This window comes from Littorina saxatilis, linkage group LG5, assembly GCF_037325665.1.
Source record: "Littorina saxatilis isolate snail1 linkage group LG5, US_GU_Lsax_2.0, whole genome shotgun sequence".
Classification (NCBI taxonomy): domain Eukaryota; kingdom Metazoa; phylum Mollusca; class Gastropoda; order Littorinimorpha; family Littorinidae; genus Littorina; species Littorina saxatilis.
The window spans coordinates 17,121,229-17,138,482 of record NC_090249.1 but is presented as its reverse complement, the minus strand read 5'-3'; the positions used below and the strand labels follow the sequence as shown (position 1 = coordinate 17,138,482).

Here is a 17,254-nt window from a genome sequence, read left to right as displayed (position 1 = left end):
AGCTAACTAACTAACTGAAGTCCATTATTCTGACCTCCTGGCTTTGGTGGGCAGACATCTGTTCACCCAGAACTTTACGTCTTCGCTTCTCTCGCTCCTCTCTGGCTGCACCGTCTTCTTGCAGGCGCTTGCGGATCTTGCAGATATACTCATCATTGGAGGATACTTTGATCAAGTTCACGGTGTCTCCCCGATCTTCATCCCGTTTGAGAATGTAGGAGACATCAAGCTCATCACTGTTAGAAAAGGTTAGACAAAGTGAGGTCAGCTGGAAAATAATTGGCATTTTAGAAAAAAAAAAGTCTTTTATTTTTGTGATCTGTTCAATTATTTTAAACACAAAAACAGTGCAAGGAACTGAAATTGTCAGAAAATGTCATCACCAAAAACTGTAATGAATTTTCATTATATTTTGAATCATGTAAAATACTGCAAGAACTTTTTAATTCCCTGGGGGTAATATACTATATGCCTCATTTTCTAAAGCAGATGCTGGCCAAGCAATTTCAATGTGACCAAGCAGTGCTCATGGCTGCAGTAAACATTTTGAAAAGGCAGAGATGACAACAGTTGCATCACACTTACATAACTCATGATGAAAGGAAATTTTAAGTACAACAGTTTGAAAAAGACAAAGAATGAATTACCCTCCATCATCAGTTGGGGGAAGCAGCATCATCTTTAGCTTATCTTCAAACTTGGAAATGGAGTCAATAGTTTCCTGAAAATTAAAACATTTACACATATTATAATTCTTCATTTTTGCCACATTATCCTTCAACAATAATGCAACCCACAAAAACATTATCAAAAATAGTAAAAGGTCCACTATAAGTAGAGAGCAACAAAGCTATAAAAAAACCACTAAAAAAAGCACACACAAACAATAACCAAACACATGTATACACATAAGAACATCGTACACAGGTGATAAATGAATGAAAATAAAGTGCTCATAGCATATCTACCCCAACACCCATAGCACACAACACACACACACAGATGCATGCTCTCTCTGTCTCACTTTATCTTACTCTCTCTCTATCTTGCTACATCCATTCCTCCCCACCCTCTCCAATCTGATCCTATCTTCGCTACCATGTAAATATGCACAGTCAAAATCAAAACCTACATCAGCTTCCCTTTTGCGACGCATGATTTTCAGTTCCTGTGCGGTTTTCTTTTGGTGTGCTGGAGGCTTAGGAATGTGAACTGTTGCTGCCCTGAAACAGAAGAGTACATGTGTAACCAAGTGCGTTAGACACTAAAAGCACCTTTGGAGCCAAAGCCCGCAAAACAGGAGAAAATTTGGGCTAAACAAATAGCCCTACAAAACTGCTATGTGAACTCAGGTTCGCAAGAACATACCAAAGAAACAACAGCACCACACAAACAACTCCCCACATCTGAAAGGTGATCTAACTGGCAACGTACAAAAATCGTACATGTACTAAAAGTAGCTCATGCTCAAGGCCGGCAGACAACTCTGTCAGTGCAGAACAGCTGCTGTGAACGGGGGACTACTGCATCACCCTGTGACACATGTATGTGCCATATTAAAATTACAGAAAAGTCAATGTGTGTGTGTGCCAGTCTGTCAATCTATGTCTTTCTGTGTATAATGTAAGTGTAGTTTTTGTAGGTGCATGTTGAATGCATACGTACAGACAAAAAACTTTGACACATAAGCACACCTACATAAGCATAAATATAACAGTTGAACCTGCCTTGCCTTGCCCACGAAGACCACCCGGAAGAATAGCAGTTGTGTTTTCTTCCTATGTAATTAACCTTTCCACAGCGACCATCTGTCTATGACGACCTCTTTTGTTTGGTCCCTTGGGTGGTCGTTAAAGACAGGTTCAACAGTATACATGCATCTATATATATATACGACTTGTGTCTGTGTGTGTGTGTGTGTGTGTGTGTGTGTGTCCGCGATGCACGCCCAAGGTTCTCGAAGGATCTGTTTCAAATTTGGTGGGCATATTCAGGTAGACCCCGGACACAACCTGCTCGATGAGATATTTCAACACGTGCTCTCAGCGCGCAGCGCTGAACCGATTTTGGTTTTTCTCTGGATCCATTCCCAGTAACTCTTCCTTATCTTCTCCAGTGTTTTCAGCGTTTATCTCCCTTCCTTCGTGTGGCGTCAATCCATATTCACGTTTCTATTTTTAGAAGGTCACTGTCGACAACGCTCAATCCATATTCCCGTTATACTATTTTTACTCTTCTCCAGTGTTTTGCGCGTTTATCTCCCTTCCTTCGCACCCGGCAAAGCCGGGTCCCCGGCGCAGCCGGGTATTCGGCTCGACTTCTTCCCGGCGAAGCCGTACCCGGCGAAGCGGGTATTCATCTAGTATATATATATATATACACACACAAAAACACATACACATTTACACACACTAATCACACTCATCAACAAGGAGAATTCACGATATCCTTACTTGATTTTGGCCACCATCTCGCTCTGTTTGGCGTGCAACAGACGGGATCTTTCTAGCAACACATGACGCTGTTCCTGTTGCTGCTTCAGCCGGTTCTCCGACTCCAGGAATCGCTCTCGGAATGCCGTCTGCTCCATCCTGATCTGGTGCTCATGGAAACGTGATGCTACCTGTTCCAGGTTCAAATCCGTCTGGCGTGGGGTGACGTGCTTGAGACGCTGAAAAATGGTGACAGCAGTTTAAAAAAACGTCCTTTTTTTCTCAAACATCTACGAAGAATTACTTTACTGTTTCCCCTCTGAGGAAAATTTCCCATAACTCAGATTTACTGCATGTTTCATAGATCAAGCACCCATCGCACATGCATTCACACTCTCACAAAAATTAATGATAGCACAATAACAAAAGCATAACAAACCTGCAGTATCATATTGGTCCGAAAATAATCAACCAGAATATGAAAAAAGTAAGTCGAGTTTTCAGTTAAATAACGTTGGTATTTAATGCTTCATTAATAAATTGTAAATATAAAGTTTCAAAAATAAACTTTGATTTAATTAATATACTTACCAACTCACATATATAGCAATAACTTCATTTTGTTGCTAAGGTATTGAAGCACTCATCCGTGGTAACACGGGAGGTAACTCTTAAAAACAAAACTCTATACCATATAAGGTATGGTCCATGGTAGTTACATCCCCTACCGGTGTCCGGCGCATACACCGGTGACACTCATTCCGTTCTGAAACACATACCCCTTTAACACAATATGCGGGGCAGGTTGGGAGGGAATTCAGTATGTGAGTTGGTATAAGTATATTAATTAAATCAAAGTTTATTTTTGAAACTTTATATTAAATTACATATTCTTACCCAACTCACATAGATAGCAGATTGCTAATTAAGGTGGTGGGGAAATATTCACAGTCAATATCTTGTAAGTACTTGTCCGGCAGCAACTATAGCCAGCAGACCATGTGTACTATAATGGCGGGTACTTGATATATCCCGCAGATAGAAATTCATGAATACGTCCTTGGACGTCCAATAAGCTGCATACATAACTTCTGCAAGTCTTCCATACTTGAGTACAGCTAAAGAAGAGGCCCACACTCTGACTTCTAGAGTCCGTGCTGCCTGAAGAGGGAGGACTGACTGCCCCCCCCCCCCCCTCCTTTTCTTGCCATCACTTGTAGGCATGCCTAATCAATGAGGCAGTCCATCTAGCTAAAGTTGACTTTGCTAAGTCATTGCCTCTACCAGTGTTGATGGATATGCACAAGAGCCTTTGTTTTGCTGATCTAAACGGATCAGTGCGAGTCAGAAAAGCTTTCAAAACTCGAAATGGTCCATTGGTTAATTATGGCTCTAACGGAGCCAAAATATTGCTCAGCGGTTTGAATTGTATTATCGGAGCTGGTTTATCCGGTTTCTGCTTATTTGCGAGAAAATTTGGACAAAACCTAAGCGCCATAGATCCGTCTTTCTCCAAAGAGATGTCTATAGCAAAACCAGACAGACAATGCACTTACTCCCACTTCTAGTAGAAGCTTGTTGTAGAGTAAGCATGACCGCTTTCCGTGTTAGATTAGCAAGGCTATAGCTTTTGTAACGGCTCAAAGAATCCGATCTCAAATACTCCAAAACTAGGAGCAAATCCCAAGTCGGGACGGGAGATTTGTTTTCAGCAAACCGAAGGGAGGCTCCCTTAATCACGCTGGTGATAACGCCCCCAAGTGAAATAGTGCGACCTAGTTGTTTCAGTGTAACTGATATCACGTATCGTATTACTTCAAAGAAGTAGGAGAAAATTCCCTGGCCGGAAAGCCAGGATAGGTGGTTCGCCACCTGCATTGAACGGGAAGAAGTGGAGTTCTTTCCGTTAACATTACGCCATTTGGTCCAAGCCAGCCAATGTGACGTGTAAATCGAAGACGTTGAACCCCTGTGGGATCTCTGGACCAAATCCAGAGTTGAGGCCAAAGCCCCTGAGCGTCTAAATGATTCCCGTACAATTTTTTCCCGTGTAGCTCGAGCGAAAAACGGGGGCCCTCTTGCCAGCCTTAGAAGGTCTGGAAACCAAGGTTGAAAGAGCCCCTACGGTGCGACCGGCAGGCTTCTCAAAATAATTTCGAGAGCGTTGATCTTCCATGCTTCGGGGTCCGGGAACGGGGAGACGAACATCGGCAGAAGGCGATAGTACCGAGAGGCAAATAAGTCTATCAGCGGCTTCTCCACCTGCGCCCGGAGGCGTAGAAGCGCGTGGTGAGATAGAGTCCATTCTGTGTGGACAATCTTGGCCGACCGACTTAGAGAGTCCGCCAAGCCATTCAGCCTCCTAGCAAGGCACTTCGCTGATAATAAGATCTCGTGGTGGTAACACCACATCTGAATCTCGCAAGCTTGATGTGAAAGCGATAGTGAGCGAGAGCGCCCCTGCTTGTTGAGATAAGACACCACTGTGGTGTTGTCTGATTCTATCAACACATGTTCTACCCTGACAAGGCGAAGGAATTCCATAAGAGACAGAAAAACTGCTTCCATCTCTAGCATGTTGATGTGCCAAGAGGCCTGCGCCAGCGTCCACTGACCAAAATCAATCAATAAATATGAGGCTTATATCGCGCGTATTCCGTGGGTACAGTTCTAAGCGCAGGGATTTATTTTTTTATTTTTTATTTTTTATTTTATGCAATTTATATTGCGCACATATTCAAGGCGCAGGGATTTATTTATGCCGTGTGAGATGGAATTGTTTTACACAATACATCACGCATTCACGTCGGCCAGCAGATCGCAGCCATTTCGGGGCATATCCTACTTTTCACGGCCTATTATTCCAAGTCACATGGGTATTTTGGTGGACATTTTTATCTATGCCTATACAATTTTGCCAGGAAACACCCTTTTGTCAATTGTGGGATCTTTAACGTGCACACCCCAATGTAGTGTACACAAAGGGACCTCGGTTTTTCATCTCATCCGAAAGACTAAAGACAAAAGTCGTGTGATCGTCTATATGAGCCCCCCACCCCATGAGAGATGCGTCCATGAAGAGGAGCTTCAATGGTGGAGGGAGAACCAATGGGAACGCCTTGCATGAGCAATGGCGTGAGTATCCATTGTTTGGTCGTGTCTGTGAACCAGTCGTGAAAAGACACTAACATGTTCCAGCCCTGCAATTCTGGTTTCCACCTGGAGTTCAGGGCTTCTTGAGGGGCCGCTTGAACAGACTCGCCCAAAGGGATCGAAGCGGCCATAGATTCCAATAGACTTAGAATCGAAGTCAGCGCCCTGACTGAGGCTCTGAATTGAAAAAAAAAAAGATTTTTTTGTTGTTGAATAAAATGTAGCCACTTCCGATCTGTTTTGTGTATCAAAATGTGGAAGTAAGCGTCGGTTTGGTCAATGGAAGTGACCCAATAGGAAGGCTTCAGTGCCTCCCTCAAGGAAGTGGGTGTCTCCCTTCTAAACCTTCTCTTTCTAAGAAAAGGTTTAAATGAGACAGATCTAGAACCGGACGCAATCCTCCAGCCTGAGGCTTTTGGAATGACAAACAGAATTCCACAGCCACAGCTCTCCTCTGAAGCAGAAGGGAGAACCCCGGCCTGTAATAGAATCCCTGGCTTCTACTCTGGCCGGAAACGAAAAGCAGGGGGAGTTCTGGTCAATGTGCTCTGTGCGTGCTCCATAGGAAGCTCTGACCAGGGGAGCGTCCTTAGGGGTTAGGCTTACAGCCTGACCCCCCGCTCTCCGAAGGAGGGCTAGTTCTTGGGGAAGGTTCAAGCCCGATTATTATCCCGAGAAGACAAACAGACTTCGAACTCTGGCCAGTGTTAGCTGACGCCGAGAACTAAGGAGCGGGAGGTCCGCTGCGTTTGGTTTGTTTCTTGAAAATGCCAGCTCCGAAAGCTTAACGGACCGTAAGTCCTTGGCCTGCTAGGGCTGCTAATGCAGTGTGTCCAGCAGATCATGTTCGAGAAGAAAACCTTCGAGAAAGGAAGCGATTAAAGTCTCGCCGAAAGAACCATTCGTTCAGCTGAGACCTTCCCCCAAGCGGCGACCAGCACAGCTACATCCTTTGGCTCTGCGTCCTGAAGGAACACAAAGGGATTCAGTGAGGACGTAATTGCACGAGAGAGATAACAAATCAAAGTCTCAGACAAAAACGATAATTCTAAAGAAGTGCGGCCGCATTCTTCCACAGCCCGGAGATCCTTGTCCTTGAAAAGAGACAGTTTCTCCTTGCTATAACCATCCTAAAGGATGTTCGTCAAATCCGGTTCCGTAGTTAGAACAAAAGAATAAGTTAAGTTCTTAGGCTTGGTGTTAACCGAGGCCTACGGATAGCGCTCAGCGAGTGATGCGCTACTTGCGCGGGTGACGCAAGCCAAGGCAATGCCGCAGCAGGTGCTTCACCGAGCGCTGCCAACGAAGGAAGTGGTGGAAGATGAAAAACATTTGAGAAAACTTTCGCAAGTTCAAATGCCACCGAGGGATGCTCTAAGAACTTAAAGTTCTCAGATTTTCTTGAGAAAGCTCAAATCAGCAAAGCTGAAGGTGGAGGAACAGCAGATGACGACGCTACCACTACACCCTCCGGGAAATAGTGTGTAGTGACCTCTGCGGCTAAGGCCAACTTAGTTGGCAGCTTAACCGGAAGTCGAAAAAGGGGCATCCCCATCTTGCCTCATAGGCATCGTCTTCCACATCCTCATCACCCTGTTCCGGAGTATCCCAACGATCATCGAAAGTGTGAGATCCGGAAATCAACCCCGCAGAGGCAACATCGGCCGAAGCCGGAAATGATTGGGAAAACCCCCCGGAAGTTGGACATCCTTGAACGGATCCTCCATCGACCTGCCTCATGCCAGCTGAACAACTGGAAGTGGAAATGGTTGTAGCCTGTACAACGGCGCTGGAAACCGCCGAAGCGAACCGGAAGCCAAAGGCTGATGAGTGCCGACCGCCAACACTGACAGTGTTATTGGCGGCAGGCGATACCATCCTGCCATCGGAAACCCGACAACGGAAGCGGAAGCGGATCCAGCGGCGGATCGGTAAGCATCAGCCTCCAACCACTCGGAAACCGCCGAAGCAAAACCGGAAGCCGAGGCTGATGTCAGTGCCGACCGCCAACACTGAAGTGTTATTGGGGGAAATTTAGCTATACCATCCTACCACCGGTACCCGTGACCGCGGAAGCGGATCCAGCAGCGGATTGGTAAGCATCAGCGTCAACCGGACCCAACGAATGGCGAAGGGAAGACACTGCTGTCCTACTACCGGAAGTAGCAGACACATGCTCTTCACACCCCAACCCGTACCCCGGTAGGGCATAAGGCTGGCGTGAGGAATGAACCTTTTGGCTGGTGTGCACTTCCGCTAAAGCGGAAACCGTTGCCGCAGGTTTGCGTACTTCGCCAAGAACACCTCCTGCCGACGCGTAAGCGCCGAGAGGACCAGGAGGTGCTGATGTCTGAAAAAGACAAAAATTTGTCGAAAGGAACCCCTGACGACGAGTCCAACAGTTGGTTCTGCAACCACGTTGGCAGACGTAAAGGTTGCAGCCGGCTCTGAACGAACCCGCGCAAGAGACTTTGCGTTACCAACGCCTGACGCAGGTTTGCGTGCTTCGCCAAGGCAAACACCGCCCGCGACGCCAAAGCGCCGAGAGGACTGGGCGGTGCTGATGTCTGACAGGCAGACAAAAGTTCGTTGACAGGAAACCTGACTACCACCTAAACGCATCTGTCGGCTCTACAACAACGTCAGAAGACGTAATGGTTGCAGAATGTTCGTAACGAACTCGTGCGAGCGACCGTGCGTTACCTACTCCGGAAGGGAGCAGCAGAGAAGCCTAACTTGCTATTTGTTTACAATCAGCAGTTAACATGCCCTGAACCTCAGAATAAACAATGACAAAAAGAGGACAAGAAGCTCCTCTTGCTTAACTTCATTATGGTTGTAACACCTGTGGTTATCAACCGAAGCTGAAATGTCAACTGAGGGAGAAGCGGTATCTATCAACAATAGAATAGAATGCTGCTTATCAATATCAGGTTAGATTCCCAAACCAAGGATGGCTTCTCGCTAAGGAACCTTTTAGAACTTTGAGAGCTATGAGTAGTAGAAGAAGTTTGTGGTTTAGCGCCAGCTTTAACCGTTTTGCCCAATTGAGAAACAGGTGAGCAAGTTTGCTTGGCAGAGCTCTTAGTTTTCTCTTTATGTCTAGGTTGCCGGCCATTTAGAAAATCAAAATGGCGGACCACTGATACAAAAGACAAGTGGCAAAACTTTCAAAAACGCTAAGAAATCTTCTCGTTATACAAAAAAGGAACGCTCTCACCGATTCCTGAAGAAGTGAAGAAGGACATTGATATGTTACCAAGATTCGATGGCCTTCCCTGAAAGATAGGCCGATGGCTTAAGAAAAAGCCTGAGCACCTCAAAACACGTCATGCAAAGTGGGTTGAAGGAAAAGGAATGAGTGTCACCGGTGTATGTCCAGCGCATGCGCAGGGCACCAGTAGGGGAGGTAACTACCATGGACCATACCTTATATGGTATAGAGTTTTGTATTTAAGAGTTACCTCCTGTGTTACCACGAATGAGTGCTTCAATACCTTAGCAACAAAATGAAGTTATTGCTATCTATTCTATGTGAGTTGGGTAAGAATATGTAATTTAATGTCAGTTCTTATCCCCCCCCCCCCCCCCCTCGTCAAATTTGATGTCTAGGAACTCGCAGTTAGCTTTATTCACTGTTACAGTACTAGCTTAACATAATACTAGCATGAATGACGTTAGTCAATAATTAACACATGAATCTGGGTATTAGTGGCATACATCATTTATAGAAACTAACAAGTCGCGTAAGGCGAAAATACAACATTTAGTCAAGCTCAGTCGAATTCACAGAATGAAACTGAACGCATTGCATTTTTTCCGCAAGACCGTACACTCGTAGCATCGTCTGTCCACCGCTCGTGGCAAAGGCAGTGAAATTAACAATCCAGAAAAGCGCGGTAGCGGTTGCGCTGAGGAGGATAGCACGCTTTTCTATATCTCAATCAATCAATATTTTGGTGGACATTTTTATCTATGCCTATACAATTTTGCCAGGAAACACCCTTTTGTCAATCCTGGGATCTTTAACGTGCACACCCCAATGTAGTGCACACGAAGGGACCTCAGTTTTTCGTCTCATCCGAAAGACTAGCACTTGAACCCACCACCAAGGTTAGGAAAGGGGGGAGAAAATTGCTAACGCCCTGACCCAGGGTCAAACTCGCAACCTCTCGCTTTCGAGCGCAAGTGCGTTATCACTCGGCCACCCAGTCCATATTCTTTTTAACTCTCTGAGCGTGTTTTTAATCCAAAAATATCATATCTATATGTTTTTGGAATCAGGAACGGACAAGGAATAAGATGAAATTGTTTTTAAATCGATTTCGGAAATGTTATTTTAATCATAATGTTTATGTTTTTAATTTTCAGAGCTAGTTTTTAATCCAAATATAACATATTTATATATTTTTGGAATTAGAAAAAGAGGAAGAATAAGATTAACGTAATTTTGGATTGTTTTATAAAAAATAATTTTAATTACAATTTTTAGATTTTTAATGACCAAAGTCATAAATTAATTTTTAAGCCTCCAACCTGAAATGCAATACCAAAGTCCGGCCTTCGTCGAAGATTACTTGGCCAAAATTTCAATCAATTTGATTGAAAAATGAGGGTGTGACAGTGCCGCCTCAACTTTAACAAAAAGCCGGATATGACGTCATCAAAGACATTTATCCAAAAAATGAAAACAAAACGTCTGGGGAAATCATACCCAGGAACTCTCATGAAAAATGTCATAAAGATCGGTCCAGTAGTTTACTCTGAATCGCTCTACACACACACACAGACACACTCACATACACCACGACCCTCGTCTCGATTCCCCCCTCTATGTTAAAATATTTAGTCAAAACTTGACTAAATGTAAAAATGTGAGTATGGACCTTTTCATACTAAATCAACGTGCATTTAAGCTGGAAAAGAAGCCTAAGGTATGCAGCAAGGTTTCAACCATAAAAAGTAACATAGGAAATGACACTGATTACCATGAAATAAATAAGAACAGAAATTGCTAAGCTGTCACAAAACCGTGCTGAATTGTAACAATATATAAATTCTCAATCCATGTGCATCAGCAGAAAGTTTACACAATGCTTACGTTGACATGTGGTTTGAAAGTTCAAACAAACCAAATGTGACTTGCAAATGTTTCACGCTTTCAGCTAGGTAACTGTGAAATGTGATCATTTCCCCCCCCCCCCCCCTGATCACATTTCACAGTCAGATGCATCCAAAAGTGTGTTATTCAATGCAAACTTTCTTAATTAACAGAAACAGGATGAAACATGCATGCTGTGGTACAAATGAATACACTGTACTATTTTACCTCTCCATCACCAGAGTTCTAGAAGATAAGCAAATATAAACGTATGGTAGAAATTAAATGAATATGAAAATAGTCACATTTTACCTGTAAAGGTCTCTCTCATACGACAAACAATTACAGCCTAATTTCTGACTGCTGACAAAATCCAGGAACACTAATCTTACATTCTAATCTTAGAGGAGCAAAAGCTAAGACCTTAATTGTAAAAGTATGACTTTCAATTGGCAACACTAACTGTGTTTGATATTTTGAAGCCCACGTACAGCGAGATTATTAAGGTTTGTTTTTTTTACTTACACACACACACACGACATATATACCCATGCTTGCACTAACACTGACATATGCATACAGTCACACACACACACACACACACACACACACACACACACACAAACACACGACATACCCATGCTTGCACTAACACTGACATATGTATACACACACACACACACACTTAAGCACACAAAGCAATTCCACCAATTAACAAGCAACAATTTCAATTAGTATACTTTTACCTGTCTTGAAAAATGTATTAAAATTTTTTTTTTTTTTTTAAATAACAAAGAAACTATGCTTATCCCCTTGTCCCCTCACCTCTTTGTAAATCCCACTCTCGATGGCATTGAGTTTGGCAGGCGCTGCAGGCCGTTGAGTCTCCATGGCAACACCAGTCAGGTTGGCCTTCTTCTTGTTGTTGAGGGCAATGTACATCTGGTACATAAGGCGCGTGGCGATGCCATGTTTCTCGGTCATAACATCGTGGGCCAAGTTAGTGTCGAAAGGGATCCCCAGCAGATGCAGTGTGGGCTCCAGCCGCGTGAAGTTGTTGAGCTTGGAGTCTGCCGTTCTGTGAAAGAAAGATCATCAAATCTGTCTTGTCACATAAAGAGGGTTTTTTTTTCCTTTTTTTTTTTTTTGGACCTCAGTTGCATGCAGGATGCTTCAACCCATTTTTACATTTAGTCAAGTTTTGACTAAATGTTTTAACGTAGAGGGGGGGAATCGAGACGAGGGTTGTGGTGTATGTGTGTGTGTATGTGTGTGTGTGTCTGTCTGTGTGTGTGTGTAGAGCGATTCAGACCAAACTACTGGACCGATCTTTATGAAATTTGACATGAGAGTTCCTGGGAATGATATCCCCGGACGTTTTTTTCTTTTTTTCGATAAATACCTTTGATGACGTCATATCCGGCTTTTTGTAACAGTTGAGGCGGCACTGTCACACCCTCATTTTTCAATCAAATTGATTGAAATTTTGGCCCAGCAATCTTCGACGAAGGCCGGACTTCGGTATTGCATTTCAGCTTGGTGGCTTAAAAATTAATTAATGACTTTGGTCATTAAAAATCTGAAAATTGTAAAAACAAAAAAATTTTTTTAAAACGATCCAAATTTACGTTTATCTTATTCTTCGTCATTTTCTGATTCCAAAAACATATAAATATGTTATATTCGGATTAAAAACAAGCTCTGAAAATTAACAATATAAAATTTATTATTAAAATAAAATTTCCGAAATCGATTTAAAAACAATTTCATCTTATTCCTTGTCGGTTCCTGATTCCAACAACATATAGATGTGATATGTTTGGATTAAAAACACGCTCAGAAAGTTAAAAAGAAAAGAGATAAAGAAAAGCGTGCTATCCTTCTCAGCGCAACTACTACCCCGCTCTTCTTGTCAATTTCACTGCCTGTGCATCGAGCGGTGGACTGACGATGCTATGAGTATACGCTCTTGCTGTAAAAATGCAGTGAGTTCAGTTTCATTCTGTTAGTTCGACAGCTTGACTAAATGTTGTAATTTCGCCTTACGCGACTTGTTTTTTTTTTAAGGCGGGGAGCATCCTTCTTTCTTGGTCTTTTTCTTTATAACATAATCAACTTTATATTATACAAAACATAAACTTCTGTCTAATGTTTAACTCTAATTCCAATAATATACGTAAGTCTAACTTCTTCCCATACTTCCCATTCCTATGGTCATTTTTGTTATCAAAATACAATAATTTATAAAAATAAATTTGATCGTTTTTTAAATTTTCATTCCAAAAACCAAATAATATATCTGTTTCATTCAAAGTTATATTATAATAAATTTGCTTGTAAAGAAAGTCTTTACATAGTTTCCAAACGTTCCTCACCTCTTGACAATGAAAAAAGAAGTGCTCAAGTGTATCCAGTTCATTACATAAAGAGTTAATACTGATCAATATATATACCTTGCAAGTGTGTGGCTTCATATTGACCTCCCTAGTTAAAAATATATATGATACAAACATTGATCAGCCCTGAGAACCCCTGTTTTGCACAATTAGCGTACTCCACACAGCATTTGAACATCCATGATTCAAACATGTTTCACACGCGTCCGTTGCACCGTTATTTAAGTTTACCAATATGTTTAACCCCTTCACTGCCACAGTATAACAGCATTTTGGTATTGCTGTGTGCCAGGGCAACATTTCGCTTTCTTCGGTAGGTTCACTAATCTGTTCACTGCTCGATCATTTATTGAGATATCTCTTAGATTTTTAACATGTGTTTTGCTTATACCCTTGGCTATTATAGGATGACATGATCATTGGACTTTGTTTGTGATTGTTATAGTAAAAATTGATATAATGACCATTTTTGTCAAAAATTACAGTTTCCGGACTTACACACACACACATTGCAGCACGTAAAACCACACAAAACACTGCTAAAACTGGTGTCAAACATCAGGTACTCACATTACAGCCCATAAAAGTATTCTTCTGTGTGGTAATCCATAAATCACTTCTTGTAGAGCTTCCAGAACACTGTATCGCTTGAAAACAGGTCTACGAGTTGAGGTCCGACTTTCGGCCGCCATTGTGAATGCTATAGATCGGTTCTACATTTCTAACACAGTTTTCAACACGTGATAGTAACTTATCCGAACGGTCTATGGGAAAGAACTGTGATTAGAACCCCTACAAGTACTTGGACAGTGGTTACCTCCCATTTAGTTTTCAGAAATGTCCTGAAATGTTGTTGACACAAATCCCACGTACGAGATACGGTTGTGGGCGTACGACAAACCGAAAATGACCACGTATTACATACGGGGTGGGCAGTGAAGGGGTTAAAACAAATGCTTCTTTCAATATTTACTGAAAAAAAACATATTCAACAAGCTCGTGAAGAAAAAAGTCTAGGAATTTTTCTCATAGCATTTTTTTTCCACTGACTGTACTGCTCGTATTCTAGATAATCATGCGTAAAAAATATGGCGAAATCGTATGGGTTCCCAGGTCCGATTGATATATGATATCAAAGCGTTGTAATATGTGTGTGTGGTTTATATTGACCTCCTAAGTTAAACATATGATACAACTATTGATGATACCAATACATGCACAGACGTAGACTGGCGGGGACTTTAAGAGTCATTTTCGACTGCTGATGTGACAGAGTCACCCAGACAAAGTCTGTTTTAAAATTCTTTGTCACTGTCAGTTCCTGGGAGACAAAATGTTCACATGAAGCCAATAGCAAGATCTAGATCAGCACTTTTAAGGACGTGTACGGGAACGTACGGTTAACATCATTAAATCTAGTTTTTATGTCACGCGTTTGTCCAGATCTGCAGTCTTGGTGGGAGCAAAACAACGTATGCATTTGGAACACTGGAGAAAAAAGTGAGTTACGGGTGACGCAATATCTACACGTACATGTACAGGTCCTTGCTACACGTTCGATCATCTAGAACACTGTACAATATTCGCATTGACCCTTGTTCTTTTTTTCATCTTTTCTAGAAACGCACATGTTCAAGAACTCCTTATTTTTCAAATGTATTGAACTGAAGTTATTTAGCATTCCAATGTAAAACTTTCCTGTAACAAGAAAAGCACATTTTAGCCCATGACTCGCCTTCGTTACCCCCGCCCCTCCCTGAACCACCTTACCCCTTAGAAGACGCCCTTCGTTACCCCCGCCCCTCCCTGAACCACCTTACCGCTTAGAAGACGCCCTTTGTTACCCCCGCCCCTCCCTGAACCACCTTACCCCTTAGAAGACGCCCTTCGTTTCCCCCGCCCCTCCCTGAACCACCTTACCCCTTAGAAGACGCCCTTCGTTACCCCCGCCCCTCCCTGAACCACCTTACCCCTTAGAAGACGCCCTTCCTTGTAAGACCCCCAACCCCTGATAAGATATTTTCAAGACCCTGTTTTCTAATATAGTCTGTTCATAACCTCTGTAAGTTTACCCCCTTTATAAGACCCGATTTTCTCAGGATTATGTATGTCTAAAAAGGAGGATTCGACTTCCTATGATCCCTCCCACCCCCCAAAAAAAAGCTGTTCTAGCTTCATAAAATAATGTTCAAGAGAACTCCTTATGTGACCTGTATCAATCCATTTAGGTATTCAACCGTAAGAATATTTCACATATTCAAACTTGCACAACCCCCAACCTCCTCCCCACCACCATCACTAGCCTGACATACTCAACATCCACCAAATTTTGAAAAAACATATCTTTTTTTTAATTTTTTTTAACAAGAATCATAATAATTACTAATTTTCTTGACCAAATTGAGATTTGACTAGCCCAGACAAAATATGTAATACTCAAATAATTGATTGACCTAATTTCTAACACTATGACATCATAACATGATGTCATCACCAATAGTCTAGACACTTTCTTTCTTTATTTGGTGTTTAACGTTGTTTTCAACCACGAAGGTTGTCTAGACACTAAGCTGTGACCAAATCAAACAATGACATTACTGCCTGATGACCTCGAGACTTATTTTCTTGATAGCTCAGTGGATATTCAGGGGTGAAAATCTTCTCCAGCAAACATTTTCATGCTGTGACTCTGAAATTGTAATGGAAACATGACAAATTTGGGTCATGTCTGCTGATTATCAACACCTACAATTGCGTGAAATTTGGAGGCTTTTGCTCCCCAAATAACTGAGAAAATATTGATGTAAAGTTTTTACGAACATGACCCAGCTTTAATTACCCCAAAATGTGATCGGGGGGGGGGGGGGGGGGGGGGGGGGGGGGGGTAAACTTAACTAGGGTCATGTTGACAGAGTATCAAACCCTTGAAGTGTTCAAAGTTTCTTCTTCTTCTTCTTCGTCGTTCGCTGTTCAAAGTTTCAAAGCTCTAGCTTCAAAACCTCTGAAACAACATCAATGTTAAGTTATTATAAATCAAACATGACCCCCTGTGACCCGAAAACTGGACGAGGGTCAATCAAACTTAGGTCAAGTCAGGAGATTATCAAACCCTAGAAGTGTACAGCAGTCCCTCTCAAGAACGGACACCCTTGGGCCATTGCAAACCTGTCGGTACATTGCAGGTGGCTGGTCACGGAGGGGTGCCCCCCCCCCCCCTCCATCACACACACTCAAACACACTGACGGACTGAGTGAGTCTTTGCTACTCGTGATCCAGCTCTACTTGTACTAACACAATAACATCAAACTACTATACAACTTATAACTGAAAGGAGAAAAAAAACTGTCTTGTAAAAATGATGTTAAATCAACGGTGAAGAAAAAAAAAGAGAGAAAAAAGAAATCGTCAAATCACTGAGAACACAGGCACCCCATGAAAGCAGCCACGCACATACTCACAGAGGCACACATGCTTGTGCAGATGCTTTGCAAAAATATCAATTGAAAACCTGCATTTCCTAATTTCTTTTTGTCTGGCTTTATTGAATGCTTCAGGCAGTGACTTTTCAGTTTCCACTCTCCCCTTACCCCTCTCTTACCCCCCCCTCCCCCCCCCCCCTACTCCCTTTACCCAGCCCCCACACCAGAAACTTCTAATCTGCAAGGCAGAGTACACCTTTTTCTGAAAGGAAGAATACTCCTCTTCAATTATATCCAGAGGTCTTCCAGCTGTCTCCACCATATCTTCCTAGCGCTCTCACACACCCCCCCCCCCCCCCCTTCCCCTCGCCTTCCACCAGTCCTCAGCCACTGTCTGTAAGTAGAGAGGTGTCAGCTGTATCGGCAACCTGTCCACTCAGTGAGAGACAAAAGCCAAGTGGTCCAGTCTAACTTTTGACACCGACATTGTGTGTGTGTATGGGGGGGGGGGGGGGGGGGGGGTTTGGGTATGATCAACGAAGCAAAAAAAATGAAGAGTGAACAGATCTATGAGGTAACCGGCTGTTCGTCTTAATAGTGAAGGCTCAGGAAAAAAAAGAGTATGGGTTTGCTACTCTTCTCAATGAATGAGGTTATACACTGCAGCTCTCTTTAGCCACCACACCAGTTTTGGACTCGGCCATCAGCTGGCATGCATAACATGACACACCGTGAAGCTGTGTACTGATGAT

At 42.8% G+C, this 17,254-nt stretch overlaps 1 protein-coding gene across 5 annotated transcripts in view; it reads right to left on the bottom strand.

Annotated features, from left to right (window-relative positions):
* The window catches only part of LOC138966436 (sperm flagellar protein 2-like), a 99,881-nt gene that overhangs the window by 80,944 nt on the left and 1,683 nt on the right, over window positions 1–17,254 (bottom strand). For 3 of the 5 annotated variants that reach the window (XM_070338674.1, XM_070338677.1, XM_070338676.1), the window contains exons 3-8: window positions 11,512–11,764; window positions 10,915–10,932; window positions 2,454–2,671; window positions 1,133–1,223; window positions 648–721; window positions 35–236 (exon numbers count right to left, since the gene is read on the bottom strand). In XM_070338674.1, coding sequence (XP_070194775.1) covers window positions 35–236; window positions 648–721; window positions 1,133–1,223; window positions 2,454–2,671; window positions 10,915–10,932; window positions 11,512–11,764 — 856 coding nt within the window. The remainder of the gene's footprint in view (window positions 1–34; window positions 237–647; window positions 722–1,132; window positions 1,224–2,453; window positions 2,672–10,914; window positions 10,933–11,511; window positions 11,765–17,254) is intronic. The other 2 variants (XM_070338675.1, XM_070338678.1) reach the window with 1 other exon arrangement.